Genomic DNA, 16,303 nt, shown 5'->3' with positions numbered 1-16,303 from the left:
TGTCTATCTATAATGCAAACTATACTGATAGATATGAATCTAAGTTCAAACAAACTATAAATATTAATTTCTTTCCTATACAGCTTAAGTTTACCAAATGTGAAATTATCGGTCTTTTAGAGCTATCTTGCAAATTATACAAAAAGTGAAATTTGTCTAATATATTTAAAAACATGGAACACTGCATAAGAATTAGGCTCCTCACCTCTTCCACTGCACTCTGGTGTTCCGGGGCAAACCATGATTGAGCAATCCTCTCCTTCAAATCCTGCACTGCAGATGCACACTGATCTGCCCTCTCGTCTGACACATGTACCAAAACCAGAGCAGTCTGGTTCTCCAGGGCAATCTAAAAACTCACACAGGTCACCAGTAAATCCCTCTTCACAAATACACGTCTCATTTGCACAGGCGCCATTACTGGAGCATTCTTCATCACAGCTGATACCAAGGTAGCAAGGATCACACTCACATATGCCACTGTTTGGTGGTGACTGTCTGCCGTACAAGCACGGAATGTGGCATCTTTCACCCATCCAGTCTTCATCACAAATGCACATAGGGGGACTGTATGTACCGTTGCAGTACCCTGTTGAATTGGAATGCCCCTGTCAGTAACTTCAAGGTAAGGCAGACTTTGCAATAATAGATCACTGTATGAACACAAGATCTAAATGCCAGATTGGCTATATTGCAATCAATCAATCTGTCACATGCACATCTTTCACTTTCTTTTGTTTAAATCATCTGAATTATTAAATCTTGGAAATGGAAATAAGGCTCATACACACAAAACGTGCGGTTTTGTATACAATTTTGTACAAAAGTTGATAATTTAACAATAAATTTAAAAGTAAGTTCAAATGCAGCTAATCACATAAAAATTGCAGTCATTATAGTCTTTCTCATTTGATCTTTATAAACTTTCATTTTTTTTGTTTTTGTTTTCCCATTGCAACACCCACTACACTGTGACAATTGAAACACAGAGTTGTGACAGGCTTGTCAACCAAATCCCTGACTTGATCCAACATTCTTATTACTTTGAAAATCGTGCTTCCTGATGACTAGATTCCTGGTTTGATCAGGCAGAATAACAGAGATTTTGAGTGTTCAAACACATATCTATTGTGTATTTAATTCATCAATGCAAAGCTCACCTCTACCACTACAATCTGGTGTTCCAGGACAGTCAGGAATATTGCAATCTTCACCTTTCCAACCAGGGTAACAGTAGCAGTTTTGTTCATTTACATTGCAGTGTCCACGTCCTGAACAGCTCTCTCCAATGCCGGGACACCCTCTAATATCACAGTATTCTCCTGAACATCAAGCCAAAAAGGGAAAAGCAGAAAGATATATGTTAACAAATTGTACAGAAACTAGGGAAATTGTTGGTTTAAAACTGTAAATGATTTGTTTAGAATTGTATGTACAAGATAAATTGAACTGGCAAAGATGTCAATTGATCAGTCACACAGATTTAAATAGAAAACACTGAGAGACAACTATAATATAGCCAGTAAATACTGTCTCTCTAGTTTCATTTGTCAATGCATGCCTGAATCTTTACACAGGGAACATTCCACTACCAACCGTGGTACAAGTATCTTGTATCAGATCAGTACATTGTTCAGGTATATAGGGATGAAAGTGGTACCATTTGAAAACACAGGTAAGTTTCTAAAGCCATATGGGATAGTCTATATTTTACATTTACTAAGTTAATGCTTTACAATATACATACCCCACCAAGCAGAGTCACATGTACAAGTACCATCATTACATTGTCCGTGGTTGCTGCACATCATATCACATCCAGCACCAGTGTAGCATTCATCACAAACACAGGTATAGTCAGGCTGTGCTGTGCCATTCACACAAGGTAGCTCACAACCTGCTCCCATCCATCCAGCTTCACAGTCCTTACAGATAGGAATAGCCTGGTTTCCATCACATGTGCCTCTACCATTGCAGTCTGGATCGCCAGGACAGTTTGGAATATGACAACCTTCTCCTTCCCATCCAGAATTACAGATGCATGTGAGTGTGGATGGGTTACAGTATCCATGGCCACTGCATGGCTCATCAACTCCAGGACAGTCTCTGCTTTCACAGAACTGGCCCCAATTGCCTAGATTTAAGCCTTCATCTGTGCAGTCACAAGTTTCATTGACGCATTGTCCCACACCACTACAGAAGTCATGACAGCTTTCTCCATGCCAACATGGGTCTGTACATCTGCATAGGCCACTATTTGGTGGGTCTTGCGTTCCATGTTCAGGTCCACAGGGTGTATTACAGGAAGAGCCCATCCATCCTTCAATTCAATCAATGCACTCAGGTCTAGGTGTGTCTTCAGTGCATGTACCTCTGCCATTACAGTTTGGATCTCCAGGGCAGTCTGGTATTTCACATCCTCTGCCTAGCCAGCCTTCATTGCACAGGCACTTGCCAAGAATGCATGTTCCATGGCCAGTGCAGTCTTTGCCGTAACCAGGACAACCAGGCTCTGTGCAGAACTCTCCTCGGCCTCCTTCAAATGGACACTCACAAACTCCATCATCTGTGCAGTTTCCTATTCCACCACACTTAGCATCGCAGGATATACCACTGTAGCATGGCTCACAGGTGCAGTTACCAGAATCCATTGGAATCTGTTCACCATGGATGCATGGCACTTCACACGCCGTTCCCATCCAGCCACTGGTACAGTTTCGGCAAACAGGAGGATCAGATGGCTCACACACTCCCCTGTCATTGCAGTCTGGGGTTCCTGGACAGTCTGGTATCTCACACCCTTCTCCAGTCCAGCCAGAGTGGCAATAGCATACCCCTGTTGCTGAGTTGCATTCTCCATGCCCGGAACAATCCAGCCCATAATCACCAGGACAGCCACCTACTTCACAGAATGCACCCCTTCCACCATCAAAGCCACAGTCACAAGTGCCATCAATACACTGAGCTGTCGTGTGATTAGAGCATAGGAGATCACAGCCTATTCCATTGAAACATGGTTCACAATGACAGATCCATGTACCATTGGGGAATCTCTCACGTGTTCCATGAACACAAGGTGTTTCACATCCATCACCCATCCATCCAATATTGCAGTCACACCATGGGTCATCATCATCATTTTCTGGTACGGGACAAACTCCTCTTCCATGACAGTCGGGATCTCCTGGGCAATCTGGAATATGACATCCATTGCCCTTCCAGCCCGGATCACAAATGCACTCAAATGTAGCCAAGTTGCAGGAGCCATGACCAGAGCAGTCTGTTGGATGTCCAGGGCAGCCAGGGATTTGACAGAACTCGCCCTTGTATCCAGAATCAAAATCACATGAACAAGCATCATTCTCACACTCTCCATTTCCATTGCAAATCTGGTCACAACCAGTGCCAGTAAAACATGCGTCACATATACAGCCATCACCATACACGTTGGCACCATTGACACAAGGTACATCACATACATCACCAGCCCACTCACTGAAGCACTTACAAGTTCGTGGATAAGTAGATCCACAGACACCATTTCCTGCAAGATCAAGCAAAGAAGCAAAAACTTACTACAATGAATAATATTCGATCACACCAACCTAAAAAATGAAGTATAAGCAGTCTCTTCACAATCGCTGAATTAATAATATGCTTGAGCTCATACATTTATTAATTTTCAAACATCTGAAATGGCACACATATCTTTTCACTCATAATTTATGTGTGAATTGGCTATAACTGTCTGGCATTGACTTTAAGTTCAACTTGTCAGTAAAATTTTAGTTACTGTACATTGCTCTTCTTCTTTTATTTACACTTCCATCTGTTTTTTATCATGGCAACCGTGTTATCTTTATTCTAGTATTCTATAAAATGTATGGTGTATTTATCAGAATTTGTTCTTGAAAACCTGGAAGGATTTCTTGTAAACTTCTTAATATAAACGAGAGGACCTTCTATGTATAAGCATTGAGTGAGATTTGTGTCTATACAAGTGAACACACAATTAAAAAATATAATTAGGCATCAATAAGAGTTATTGGCATCAATTAAAGTGGTGTGGATATAGGTTGAACTTTATAAACAAAAACAATATTCAAAGGAAAGTTGCTAGTTGCTAGTCATTGCTGGTCATACCTGAACAGCTTGGAGTTCCTGGACAATCTGCTATACTGCAATCATCACCTGTCCAACCAGGATAACACGTACATTTCTGAGAGGCTGAGTTGCAGTCTCCATGGCCGTTGCAGGCATTGTCTTCTCCTGGACACCCTTTCATTTCACACTTAAGTCCAAACCAGGAATTGCCTGGGTCTTCAAAGCACTCACACTGATTGTTGTCATTGCAAACACCATTTCCTGAGCACTCAACATTGCAGCCATAACCAGTGTAGCATTTGTCACAAAGGCAGACTCCACTGTCCATTGGCTCCTGGATTCCATAAACACAAGGTTCCTCACAGGCATGTCCCATCCAGCCTTGCTCACAGTCAGTGCACTGTGGGGTTGTTCGATCAGTTCCATTGCAGTATCCTCTGTTGTTACAGTCATCTGCACAGTCAGGTATCTCACAGCCATCTCCTTTCCATCCAGGATAGCAGAAGCATAGATGCAGGGCACTGTTACAATCTCCATTGCCACTGCAGTCTTCTTCAACACCAGGGCAGCCAGGTACCTCACATAACTCACCCCACCAGCCAGGATCACAACTGCACTTGCCATCACTGCAGAAACCATTTTCCATGCATTCACTGTTGCAACTCCTTCCGGAATAGCATGGATCACAGACACAATTCCCGCTGTCCATGGGAACTTGGTTGCCAAAAGTGCAAGGATCATTGCAGTCAGGTCCCATCCAGCCCTTTTCACAGTTGGTACAAACTGGAGGATCAACAGTATCGTTGCAGTGTCCCCTCATAAAACAGTCAGGGTTGCCTGGACAGTCTGGGAACTCACAGCCATCACCTGTCCAACCATCATTGCAGATACACTGGTGGGTTTCAGAGTTGCATTGTCCACGTCCAGAACAGTCAACATCAATGCCCGGGCAGCCTGCAATGTCACAATACTCTCCTCTCCATCCAACATAGCATTCACAGGAGCCATTGATGATTTTCCCATTGAAGGAGCATTCTGAATCACATCCAACGCCAACCCATCCTGGATCACACTTACAGTAACCACTGTCCATTGGCTCTTGAATACCATTTACACATGGATCTTCACAGGCTGGGCCCATCCATCCTCTGGAACAGTTCTGACATATGGTGGATCAAAGGTGTCATTGCAGTATCCTCGCCCAGCACAGTCTGGATGACCAGGACAGTCTGGTAATTCACATCCTATTCCGAGCCAGCCTGGTCTGCAGGTGCATTCTGGAATTGCACTGTTGCATTCTCCTCGTCCACTGCAATCTAGTCCAAAGAGACCTGGACATCCAGGTATATCACAAAGTTCCCCCTTCCATCCTTCTTCATAGTAACACTCACATGCTCCATCCACAATTTTACCATTATTGGAACACTCCACATCGCAACCAACTCCTGTCCACCCAGAGGAGCAGTTACAGTACCCACTGTCCATTGGTGTTTGTATGCCATTTACACATGGATCCTCACAGGCTGGTCCCATCCAACCTCTTGAACAGTTCTGACAGATTGGTGGATCAAAGTCACCATTGCAAAATCCACGGCCAGCACAATCAGGATTCCCAGGGCAATCTGGTATGTGACATCCAATTCCTATCCATCCATTTCTGCACTCACATTCATTTATAGCACTATTGCAGTCACCATGACCAGAGCAGGGAACATCAATTCCTGGACAGCCTAGGATTTCACAGTACTCGCCCCATCGTCCAGTTTCAAAGTGACATTCACAGGCTGTGTTGTCATCACTGCATTGCCCAAAGCCAGAACAGAGTAGATCACAGTTTTTACCCATCCAGCAAGGGTCACAAACACAGACACCACTATCCATAGGTACCTGATTACCATGGACACAAGTTTCATTGCAGTCAGCTCCCATCCAGCCCTTTTCACAATTTTGACACTGAGGTGGTTCCACTGTAGCATTGCAGTAGCCTCTGTCAAAGCAGTTGGGATCTCCAGGGCAGTCAACTGAAGAACAGTCATCACCTGTCCATCCTGGCTCACAGTAGCAAGCATGAATACCAGCATTGCATATACCATGTCCTGAGCAGTCAATCTCTTCCCCAGGACATCCAGCAACACTGCAGAAGTCTCCTCGCCAGTTGTCTGAACAGCTGCATGTATCATTGACACAAGATCCCTGATGGTTACACTCTGAATGACAATATCTTCCAATGAAGCAGGGATCACATTGGCACTCTGCGTCTACACAGTCACCATTGCCATTACACAGGATTGAACAGTCACTTCCATGGTAGCAGGAGTCACATATGCACTCGCCATGTGGTGTGCATGTACCATGTCCACTGCAAGTTGTATTGGCCAAGCACTGGTACTCACATCTATAGCCAACATACCCTTCCTCACATTCACAGCCACCATGGTTGGTGCATGTACCATGTCCATTGCAGACGTAGTCATCATCGCACTCGATCTGACAGTTGAAACCAACAGTTCCACTGTTGCACATACACTGGCCAGTCGAAGGATCCCATATACCCTGGTTGCTGCATTGGGTTGGGCTTACACAGACAGTTCCTGAGTCTCCATTTCTTTGATTGCTTGTTGATGAGCCACCAGTCTTAGTGCATCTTGATTCAAGAACTCTGTGTGGGTATTCTGACACTGTTCGAATGCGTCCTCCCGCCCCTCCACCACCATAGTGGGTACATGAGCTGTGAGAACAGTATTTGTGATTGGAGGCAGAGCCTCCATTTGCTATATTTTGACCCCATCCATCCATGTATCTAGCATCCAACCATGTTGTCCCACCACTTCCACCGCCAGAACCATCATTGCTGCTTCCACCATTTACTGTAACTGTTCCTTCAATTTCTCCATGTTGACCAGATATAATCTGTGTTGCTCCTCCACCTACTCCTGGAGTCCGGCCTGAATGGCTATCCCAGCCTCCACCACTGCCAGCTCTATACGGTAAGCATGCATCTTCATAGGGTGGTCCCCTAGAGGAAGAATGGCAATTGCTTGTGCCAGTACCTCCACCTGGACCACCATACCCACCATGTCCTGCACCACCTCCTCCACCACATGTACCACCAGCACCTGGACCACTAGCTGCACCATAACCAATAGCATTCCCTTCAACTGTACTTTTCAATTCTGTCTTCACATCTCTTGAGTAAACTGTGATTGAATCACGCAATCGTACAGCAGCATTGTACTCAAGTTCAAATACTTGTGCTGTACGTATCTGGATTGCTTGTCTTGTTGTTCGAATTGAATAACTGGCTTCTAGAGTACCATCATGTTGGACTACAAGATGACCCATCCAATACTGTCCTAATTCATTGCTTCCATCGGTACAGTTCCTACAAGTGCTGTAACCTGACTTGTACAGGGTTGTGTATCCCTTGATGAATAGTTCTTCAATGCCATAAAGGGCGCCCTGTACAGTTAAGTGGTTTCTTATTGTCGTCTTTGGTGGAACCACCATTCCTCCATTGTTGTGAACTCTTAAGTCTCCAGGCAAGTATGTTTTCATCTCCTGGGGTTCAATATGAAGCATGTCATTTCCTCTTGCAGACAAAGTCCCAGTTCCATCACCAGTTAATTTTTCAATCACCAAAGTTGAAGTCCCAGTTGCGTGCTAAAATTAAAGCAAAAAGCTTTTGATTACAAATGATTATTATGACTTCTTATCTTTGTTCATACATATTGGCACTTAATCATACAGAAGAATAAACATACAGAAGGATAATAACTTGCTCACTCGCTTATCGAACAATAGCTTTAAAAATTTGTTTCCATTTTCATAAGCGTTTTCAAGAAAACAAGTTTAATTTTCTGCTGTACAGTACCATCGAAAGCATAGGCCCAGCAAATAAAAAAGTATGAGCCCTTACGAAAACATGCATTTTATTCTTATCCAAACTAAAATGAAAGTTAAATGATGAATATTATTGCAAATGCCAAACATTTAGCATGTGTTTTGTAAAACAAACACCAGAAATTGCAACATCATTTTTCAAGAAGAGAATAAAAACTACCAAAATTTATGAAAAGAAGGGAAATAATAATGATATGTAAATTACAGCAGATGCAACTTTCCCAGTCAATTACAATCAGCTCAATAAGTTTTGTTTTCTATGTGTTTCAATTCATTCACAAATATCCACTGCCCACACATTTGAAATAGAAAAGGAAAGGTTTTCACACCAAATGTTGTAAGCACATTTCATCTGTGTGTATCTTTAGCTTTTTCAGAAAATTTCAATTATATCTGGCTTAATTGAGATATGTTTTCTTTAGCAAGTTATGCGATATATATTACTGTAACAGTAGAATTATTTCTTGACCTATAGCAACGTGAAAAGTCACAAAGACATATATCTATGAAGATCAATTACATAAGTCCCTTTAGAAGGAATAACTATGAAATATACTATCTTTCTCAAAACTTTATTTTCCCTTCCCTTTCTAAGCCAGTGTCAGTTCATGTTTCTTCTGTAAGATCATGTAAATAACACAGTAGTTCACAGTGTGGATATGATATTTCTAAAAACTTTGTGGACTTACAATATTCTTACTCTCCTATTGAAGTTTGATGCAAGTATGACTCATTACACAAACAGAAGGAAGTGTAAGGAACTAACAATGGTACAAAAAGTTGTCTGGTGTTTGTTTTTTAAAGGCATTTGAAATGCAGTTTTCACTGAAACAAGTCAAGAAACATCATAAACAGTTTTGAATCTCACAGGACGTCAAGACCTTTATTTATTAAACAATTTACGCACAAAATACAATAAGGGTGTGATGAAGTTTTTCATATTCCAATCTTACCGTTTTTATCACAAGACATGCACGTCTATCCAGACTGACCAAATCAAAATGGAAATCTCTTTGACCACTTTCATCCAATTCAACTGGTTTGTAACATTGTGTTGTCTGACTTGCTCTGTTGACGTTGTCAATGAACAAGCTTGTGATGTTGGTGTCACCAATGCTCTGCTTAATATACACTGTTCCTGGCCATCCATGATCAGATCCAGAACCACCTAAAGCCTGAAGGGTGCCCTGGAACCTGTATGCATTGGTCACATGGATTGCAATTCTTCCACCACTGCCACCACCAGAGTTTGTGCCTAGTTATAAATTCCAATGACAAGGTGAGAAATGTAATTCCATGTTTTTCAAAATGGATTCAAAACAAAATAAAATGGTTATGATATATCTTTTAAACTACATTTCTTTCATTGAATTACTATGCTATGAAGAACAACTTTGACAATACCCGTATCTTAAAGCTTTTTCACACAAACAAACTCATATTTCAGGCTGGTTGTACTTCATGTTAATAGTTTCCAATATACTTTTATTCAAATTTGCATGAAACCTTATTTTTTCATTAGATTAGGGCAACATTTTTAATTTTTGTGTTTCTGATCTCCCGACCGACCATAAATTTCAACTCCGACATGAAAATAAAAAACCTCTTTTATTTGCGCTGCCTCTGAGGCGATCATTCTAGCATGTACTTGAAAATTATAGACAACAATGAGAGAACACAGAACTGAAAGACAAGAAATTGCAGTGACTGAATGGACAGAACATTGAACTGAAACAAATACACATTTTTGGTACTTAAAAATTGTAGAGACTGACTTGACAGAATATTGAACTGAAACAAATATGTTTTTTTTTTGTATTTGTTTTTTTTATTTCACCCGCTCGCCTTGCCTGAGTATTCTTCTGGAGATGAGAAACAAAATAATAGGGTCACCCTTATATAATCATTTTTATGAAAGAAGTCAGATGAAGCAGAGGTTGAACATAATTGTGTATACCTCCATCACCACCATCGCTGGTGAGTACACCATGGCCATGGACAACACCAGCCTGAATGAATATACTTCCTGCACTTCCCCCACCATAAGAATCATGGGTGTCAGTTCGACCATCCAAACCATTCACTGACATGGCACCATCAAGGTAGATATCCTGACAGAGGAATTCAGAGAAGAAAACACATTAGGTTTCCTGGTAAAATGTTATATTTTTCACATGGTCCAACATACATTAATCATGATGGATGGCTTCTTGCAAGAGAGTTCATATTGGCATAACAGGGTGAACAGGTAGGACAGCACCAAGTATTAGTATTATTGAAGAGGTTCACTTAGGAGACCAAACATGGAGTACAGCAAATGTAAGATGTCCACTCACGCGTTCAATCACAGAAATATATACTTTTAATACATGAAGCCACAGCAAAAGGTATTAAAGATGTGAATACATATTAGTTTTCAGTGCCTTAATTATATCAACTTAAATGTCAAAGTAAATAGTATTTGACTTATACAAGGAAACTGCTCATAGTCCCTGTCAACATTACAAAGCCTTGAATTGGCTATTAGTGCAGAAAAAAATATTCTACAGATGCAAATATATTCTGAAGTAATCTTTGAGAGATGTGTGTCAAATTTGTAATGTTAAATCAGCCATCAGTTCACATGAAGATTTGTCATATATGATTTCTATAAATCAAAAACTTAAATCACAGTTAATTGGTCACCTTGCCAACATTGATGTACACAGATCCACCACCAGCTCCTCCTCCAGAGCCACCACCACCACTTCCTGCATCACGTGGGTTAAACACTGTTCCATACGGACTTCCTCCAGTGGCACAGGGACCAGGATGACAACTTAAAACACTTCCTCCTGAAAAAAGAATTTAGTCAGGTAAAGTCACGTCTAAAATCAATAGGAGTCATATATGATATCTGATTGCTTAATGCTGCAGACCTAACAACAACATATTGCAAAATAATTGCTCATTTTAAATTTTTTTCTCTCTCATATTTAGACATATTTTGTTGAAATAAATATTTGTCACAATATTGTTTCTATGCAAAAAAAAGTCAAATATTTTTTGATGGCATAGCAGTAAAAACAAAACCTTATTAAAGATCTTATTGTGTATTCATAAATTACCTACTGTCAATTAACAGGATCCTATGTCAATTCATTATCATATCTAAGAGCATTTTACAGTTTGAACCCACTGCAAGGTATAGTATCGCTATACCTTACAGAAGAGTAAGTCTATAATTCAAAGTGGGCTCATCACATCAAAATCTGATGCAAACATTTACATCTGAAAAGTTTACTGTTCTGTTGGTTGTTTGACAAGATAAAGTTTAGAGCTGTGTGAAGAATGTGATCATTGATGATTCTCACCTTCTGATGCATGGGCACCACCTGATCCTCGGTTATAGCTGAATGTACCTGCACCAGGGCCTGCATTTGCTTCATGTCCTTGGCCAGCAGCATCAATAGTACCACCAGGTTCAATGTCCATTTCACCAGCAAATATCTCAAATTTCTGAGATTCTGATTTCAGGAGGCCACCATTTTTAATGATGAAGTTACCAATGTCAAGTCTAGACACTACGGGGTCTATGTCTATTGTAACTTGTCCCAGGTTGTTGATGGAAACTTTGCCAATAAGTACAAGACCAGGTGTGTAGGGATCAAAAGGCATATCAGAATACCAGTCAGCCTTGCTTGGCAAGTCAGCTGTGTGACCTTGGCCCTTCAAGATAAAGTGTCCCTGCCGCTCAAGGATCAACTCCTTTACACCCGTCATTCTGCCTTCAATGTTGAGAGACTCTGCTTGAATGATGACTGTTGTGGGAAGTACTGCCTCCCCACCATCGTGTACATGAATACCACATGGGATTTCAAGGTATGTGTGCGTTGATTCAACAATATCAACAAATAGCCTCTGCCTGTTTCTTATGACAATCTGTCCTGATTTATCACCAAGGAGCTCATGGGCAACAACAGTGACATTTCTGGCTTCAGCCGGGTGGTAAAAATGAACCAGTGAATGACCTCTGACTTGAATTTCATCAAATTCATAAAATAACGTATCATCTTCCATGACCATGGCTGGATTATCAGAATCTAACTGACCATCATCTATCTTCAGCATTGAATGCTCTGGTTTATATTCAGTGATGTTCTTTTCTGGATCATGATATTTTACTTCTCTGTATTGTGGACCACGATCTGATTCAAATTTATACACAGTACCAGGCCCACCATCTCCATATGCTTCATTGCTGTGGGTAGAGCCAGCTGCACCTCCTCTAGCATTGTACTGCCCACCATAAGTGTTCTTGTGATGAACATGGACACCAATTCTCCCACCTGCACCACCAGATCCTGTTGTCTGCCCACTACCACCGTCTACATTGATCTCACCATGTCCTGTCATGTTCGTTGCTTCGATTACAACACTTCCTCCACTACCTCCACCTGCAGCATTAATCACGGCATCCTCCCCTTTACTAGATATAAGTCCATTCAAATGTATCTTTGTTCCAATCACCCAGTAAACAGCACCTCCCCCAGCTCCTCCAGGTTGTCCATAATGTCCTGGTCCTCCACCGCTGCCAAGATCTACAGGGGTAAAGACAGAACCATATGGCTGACCCTCACTGGTTGAGCCACCACCTTTACCACCATGGCCAGCTCCAGCTCCTTCAGATACAGCGCCACCTGGTCCAGCTCCAGCTGGGTATCCTGCTCCATCTAAGTGCAGTTCGCCTTCACTCTCTAAATCTGCATTGCCAGACTCAATCAAGACATGGTTGAGCAGGATACGTCCTCTGTACTTGATTTCAACAAACGCTGAGTTGAAGATCATTTCCTTTTCAACCTTTGTGAACTTTAGCTCACCACCATACCTGATGATGACCTGCGGCATGGAGAAGTTGCCTTCAGATGTGATGTGTGTGTAGACTCTGTCTTCAATGACTGCAGTCTGAGCTGTGGATGTAAATTCTGCATGGGCATTTTCTTCAACAAAGAGGTGATGCACACCAGTGAGAAGTCCTTCAATTAGAGTGTCTGTACCCTGGAGATGAACCTCAAAAGGCATGATCATCTCTGCTCCATAGTCAATGATATAACTGCATGGTGCTTCAGTACGATTGTTGGTGGACTCTACCACCTCGACGTACACAGTTTGGTTATTCCTTAGATGGAACTGTCCTGTTTTGTCACCAATGAATCTGTGAACCACGGCTGTTACTTGCTCACCATGAGGATGATAAAGCAGTAGTCTTGCTGCACCTGTCAATTCCATTTCATCAAACTCGTAGTCTACAGTGTTATCCTCCATTATCATTGACGCTACTGGCACTTTTTGACCTTCATTGTCAATATGCACATACTTATGGTCAACATCCAGGAAAGTTGTATTCAGTTCCTTCAGGTACTTAGCTATTCTGTACTGGAGAGGACGGGTGTTTTCCTCAACATAAACTGAACCAGCAGCTGCCCCATGGGAAAGGTTATAGTTTCCTGAACCACTACCACCTCTGTCACGAAACCTTCCACCATATGTGTAATGCCATCTGCAGTGGATACCAACTCTTCCACCAGCACCCCCTCCACCTAGGCCAGAGCCATCACCACCTTGGACATTAATTTCACCATGCCCTGTCATGTTGGTGACTTCAATCAATGCACTGCCACCACTACCACCGCCAGCATTTGTTCCCTGTCCATCATTGCCCTGAAGTGAAAAAAGTCCATTGAGTTCTATGTAGTGACTTGACTTCCAGTACAGCACGCCACCACCTGAACCGCCAGTGCCAGCACCATTGCCACCACCACTGCCAAAAACGACTGGTGAATACACAGAATCATATGGCTGGCTGACTAATGTTACGTTTGCACCTCCCCCTTCTCCACCATGTCCAGCACCATATCCAACACCATAAATGTTTTGCCAGCATCAGGCCCTCTCTCTGCTTTGTGTCCTTGGCCATCAAGGTGGAATACTCCCTGGCTTTCAACCCAGGCATAGGTGGAAAATAATTCTGCGTGATTCATGAACAGAATGCCCTGATACTTAACCCTGAACTCTGCACAATCTTTTCTCATTATATTTGTAACTTTCTGAAAGCCAGCATGTCCACCTCTCTTCACTGTGATTGTTGCAAACGTAAAGTTGCCAGGAGGTGTGATGAGCACATACTCTCTGTCTTCAATGATGGCTGTGTGGCTGGTGGATTGGAATACAACAAACGCCTCATCTTCAATGTAAAAATGCTGAACTCCAGTGATTAGGCCACCAAAGGTACTGTTTGTTCCATGGATGTGGAATTCTTCTGGAAGGATTATTTCTGATCCGGCATCTGTGATATAGCTGACAGGAGCAAGCGTTTTATTGCTCTCAGATTCCACAATCTCAATGTAAGCTGTCTGGTTATAACGCAAGTGTAACTGTCCTGTTCTGTCACCAATGAAGAGATGAGCTATCAGGGTCACTTCTGTCTCATTATTTGGATGATACAGAAGAACCCTTGCTGCAGCTGTTATTTCCATCTCTTCAAACTCATAGAAAGTACGGTATGTCTCCATAATCATTGAAGCAGGAGGTACAACTTTTCCATCATTGTCCATGTGAACGTAAGTATGATCCACAGCCAAGAATGTTACATTATAAACTTTGTCATATTTCTTGTGTCTGTATTCTAGTTCCCTTAGGTTCTCTTCTTTGTAGGTAGTTCCTGCAGCTCCGCCATGTGTTAGTTTGTGCTCTTCTGTGCCTCCTTCTCCGCCATAATTGACATATCTTCCACCAAACTGATATCGCCAACGACACAAAACACCAATCCTCCCACCTGCACCACCACCTCCTCGTCCACTGCCAGGTCCTCCATTTACCCTGATGTCACCATGTCCAGTCATATTGGTTGTTTCAATTAACACACTGCCACCAGAACCTCCTCCAGCGTCAGTGCCCTCCCCACTACCACCACGCAGTGCAAGTTCTCCATTCACTGCAATGCTCTGACCAACTGCCCACCACAGCATACCACCACCACGTCCGCCAATGCCTGCGCCGTTACCTCCACCACTGCCAGGAATGGTTGGTCTAAATATAGACCCATGTGCAGGTCCACCATATGGAGGAGGACCACCACCTTGACCACCATATCCTGCTCCCATTCCTATTGTGTCATTTGTTGTCCAGCCTGCCCCTTCACCCTCTTCTGCATAGTGACCCCTGGCATCCAAGTGGAAAGCTCCCTCACTTTCAATCCATGCGTATGAGCAGAAAATTTCTGCTATATTCATGTACAGCTGACCCTGATATTTGACACGGAATTCAGATGAAGTAACGCTCATTGCATGCGTTATCTTCTGAAACTCTGCTTTTGAGTTTCTCTCTACTGTGAATGTGCCAAAAGTGAAATTTCCCTTCGGAGATATTTCTACATACTCTCTGTTTTCTAATCTTGCAGTTTGCCCAGTTGACAGAAATACAACATCTCCACCGCCTGCTATGTGTAAGTTATGAACACCTGTAATCATTCCACCAAGAACTGTGCGGGTACCTCGGATGTCCACTATAGATGGCAGGACAATTTCTGCTCCGTCATCAATATCGTAACTCACTGGTGCCACAGTTTCATTTGTAACTGATTCAACAACTTCAGCATAGAGGACCTGGTTTTCCCTGATATTGAACAATCCAGTCCTGTCTCCAAGGAATGAATGGATTATCACTGTAACATTTGGGGAGTTTGCTGGATGGTGGATGCGCACATTTGCATGTCGAATAACATGGGCCTCATCGATCTCATACCAATCACGTTCCCCTTCCATAAACATGGAGAACAACCAAGGAACATGTTGGTCTTCATTGTCTATGAAGACATATGAATGAAGAGCTGATGTGTATGTTGTGTTTGTCTCTTTGTCATACTTGATATCCTGATACTGGGGTCCTCTTGCTGTTTCCTCCTTATATGCAGTGCCTGCTGCAGCATAATGTTCATGGACACCCCTGCCACCAACTGATTTGTATTTACCGGCATATCTGTGCTTGTGGTGCACATGAACTGCAATGCGTCCACCAGCTCCTCCATAGCCACTGCCACTGGCATTTCCACCATTGACATTGATCTCACCATGTCCTGTAAAGTTGGTTGTATCTATCCATATGCTTCCTCCACTGCCTCCTCCAGCGTTGCCTCCGACACCATTTTCACCTTGTAATCGGATGAAACCATCCACTCGGAGTTCATGTCCATTTGCCCAGAAGAGAAGTCCACCACCACTTCCCCCTGTGCCACCTCCATTTCCACCACCACTTCCTTTCT

General features: G+C 42.5%; 3 protein-coding genes and 1 long non-coding RNA gene across 4 annotated transcripts in view; 1 reads left to right on the top strand and 3 right to left on the bottom strand.

The window, feature by feature from the left end:
• The window catches only part of LOC139115127 (uncharacterized), a 27,997-nt gene extending 25,587 nt beyond the window's left edge, over positions 1-2,410 (bottom strand). The window contains exons 1-3 of the mRNA XM_070677031.1: positions 1,748-2,410; positions 1,161-1,322; positions 206-589 (exon numbers count right to left, since the gene is read on the bottom strand). Of these exons, the coding sequence (XP_070533132.1) occupies positions 206-589; positions 1,161-1,322; positions 1,748-2,315 (1,114 nt within the window). The 5' untranslated portion in view covers positions 2,316-2,410. The remainder of the gene's footprint in view (positions 1-205; positions 590-1,160; positions 1,323-1,747) is intronic.
• Positions 1-9,288, top strand: part of LOC139115132 (uncharacterized) — a 10,006-nt gene extending 718 nt beyond the window's left edge. Inside the window, exons 2-4 of the long non-coding RNA XR_011548061.1 lie at positions 412-625; positions 1,578-1,675; positions 9,161-9,288. This is a non-coding gene — a long non-coding RNA (uncharacterized lncRNA). The remainder of the gene's footprint in view (positions 1-411; positions 626-1,577; positions 1,676-9,160) is intronic.
• Positions 2,328-5,245, bottom strand: LOC139115131 (tenascin-X-like). The gene is made up of 2 exons (XM_070677034.1): positions 4,144-5,245; positions 2,328-3,544 (listed from the first exon to the last, which is right to left on the bottom strand). The coding sequence occupies exons 1-2, from the start codon at positions 5,243-5,245 to the stop codon at positions 2,328-2,330; spliced, it is 2,319 nt and encodes a 772-aa protein (XP_070533135.1).
• LOC139115129 (uncharacterized) lies at positions 5,215-16,303 on the bottom strand. The gene is made up of 5 exons (XM_070677033.1): positions 11,358-16,303; positions 10,690-10,838; positions 9,962-10,115; positions 8,958-9,259; positions 5,215-7,764 (listed from the first exon to the last, which is right to left on the bottom strand). The coding sequence occupies exons 1-5, from the start codon at positions 13,633-13,635 to the stop codon at positions 5,215-5,217; spliced, it is 5,433 nt and encodes a 1,810-aa protein (XP_070533134.1). The 5' UTR covers positions 13,636-16,303.

The sequence above is a fragment of the Ptychodera flava genome, chromosome 17 (genome assembly GCF_041260155.1).
Source record: "Ptychodera flava strain L36383 chromosome 17, AS_Pfla_20210202, whole genome shotgun sequence".
Classification (NCBI taxonomy): Eukaryota; Metazoa; Hemichordata; class Enteropneusta; family Ptychoderidae; genus Ptychodera; species Ptychodera flava.
The sequence above is the reverse complement of the archived record's forward strand: the minus strand, read 5'-3'. Positions and strand labels throughout refer to the sequence as shown.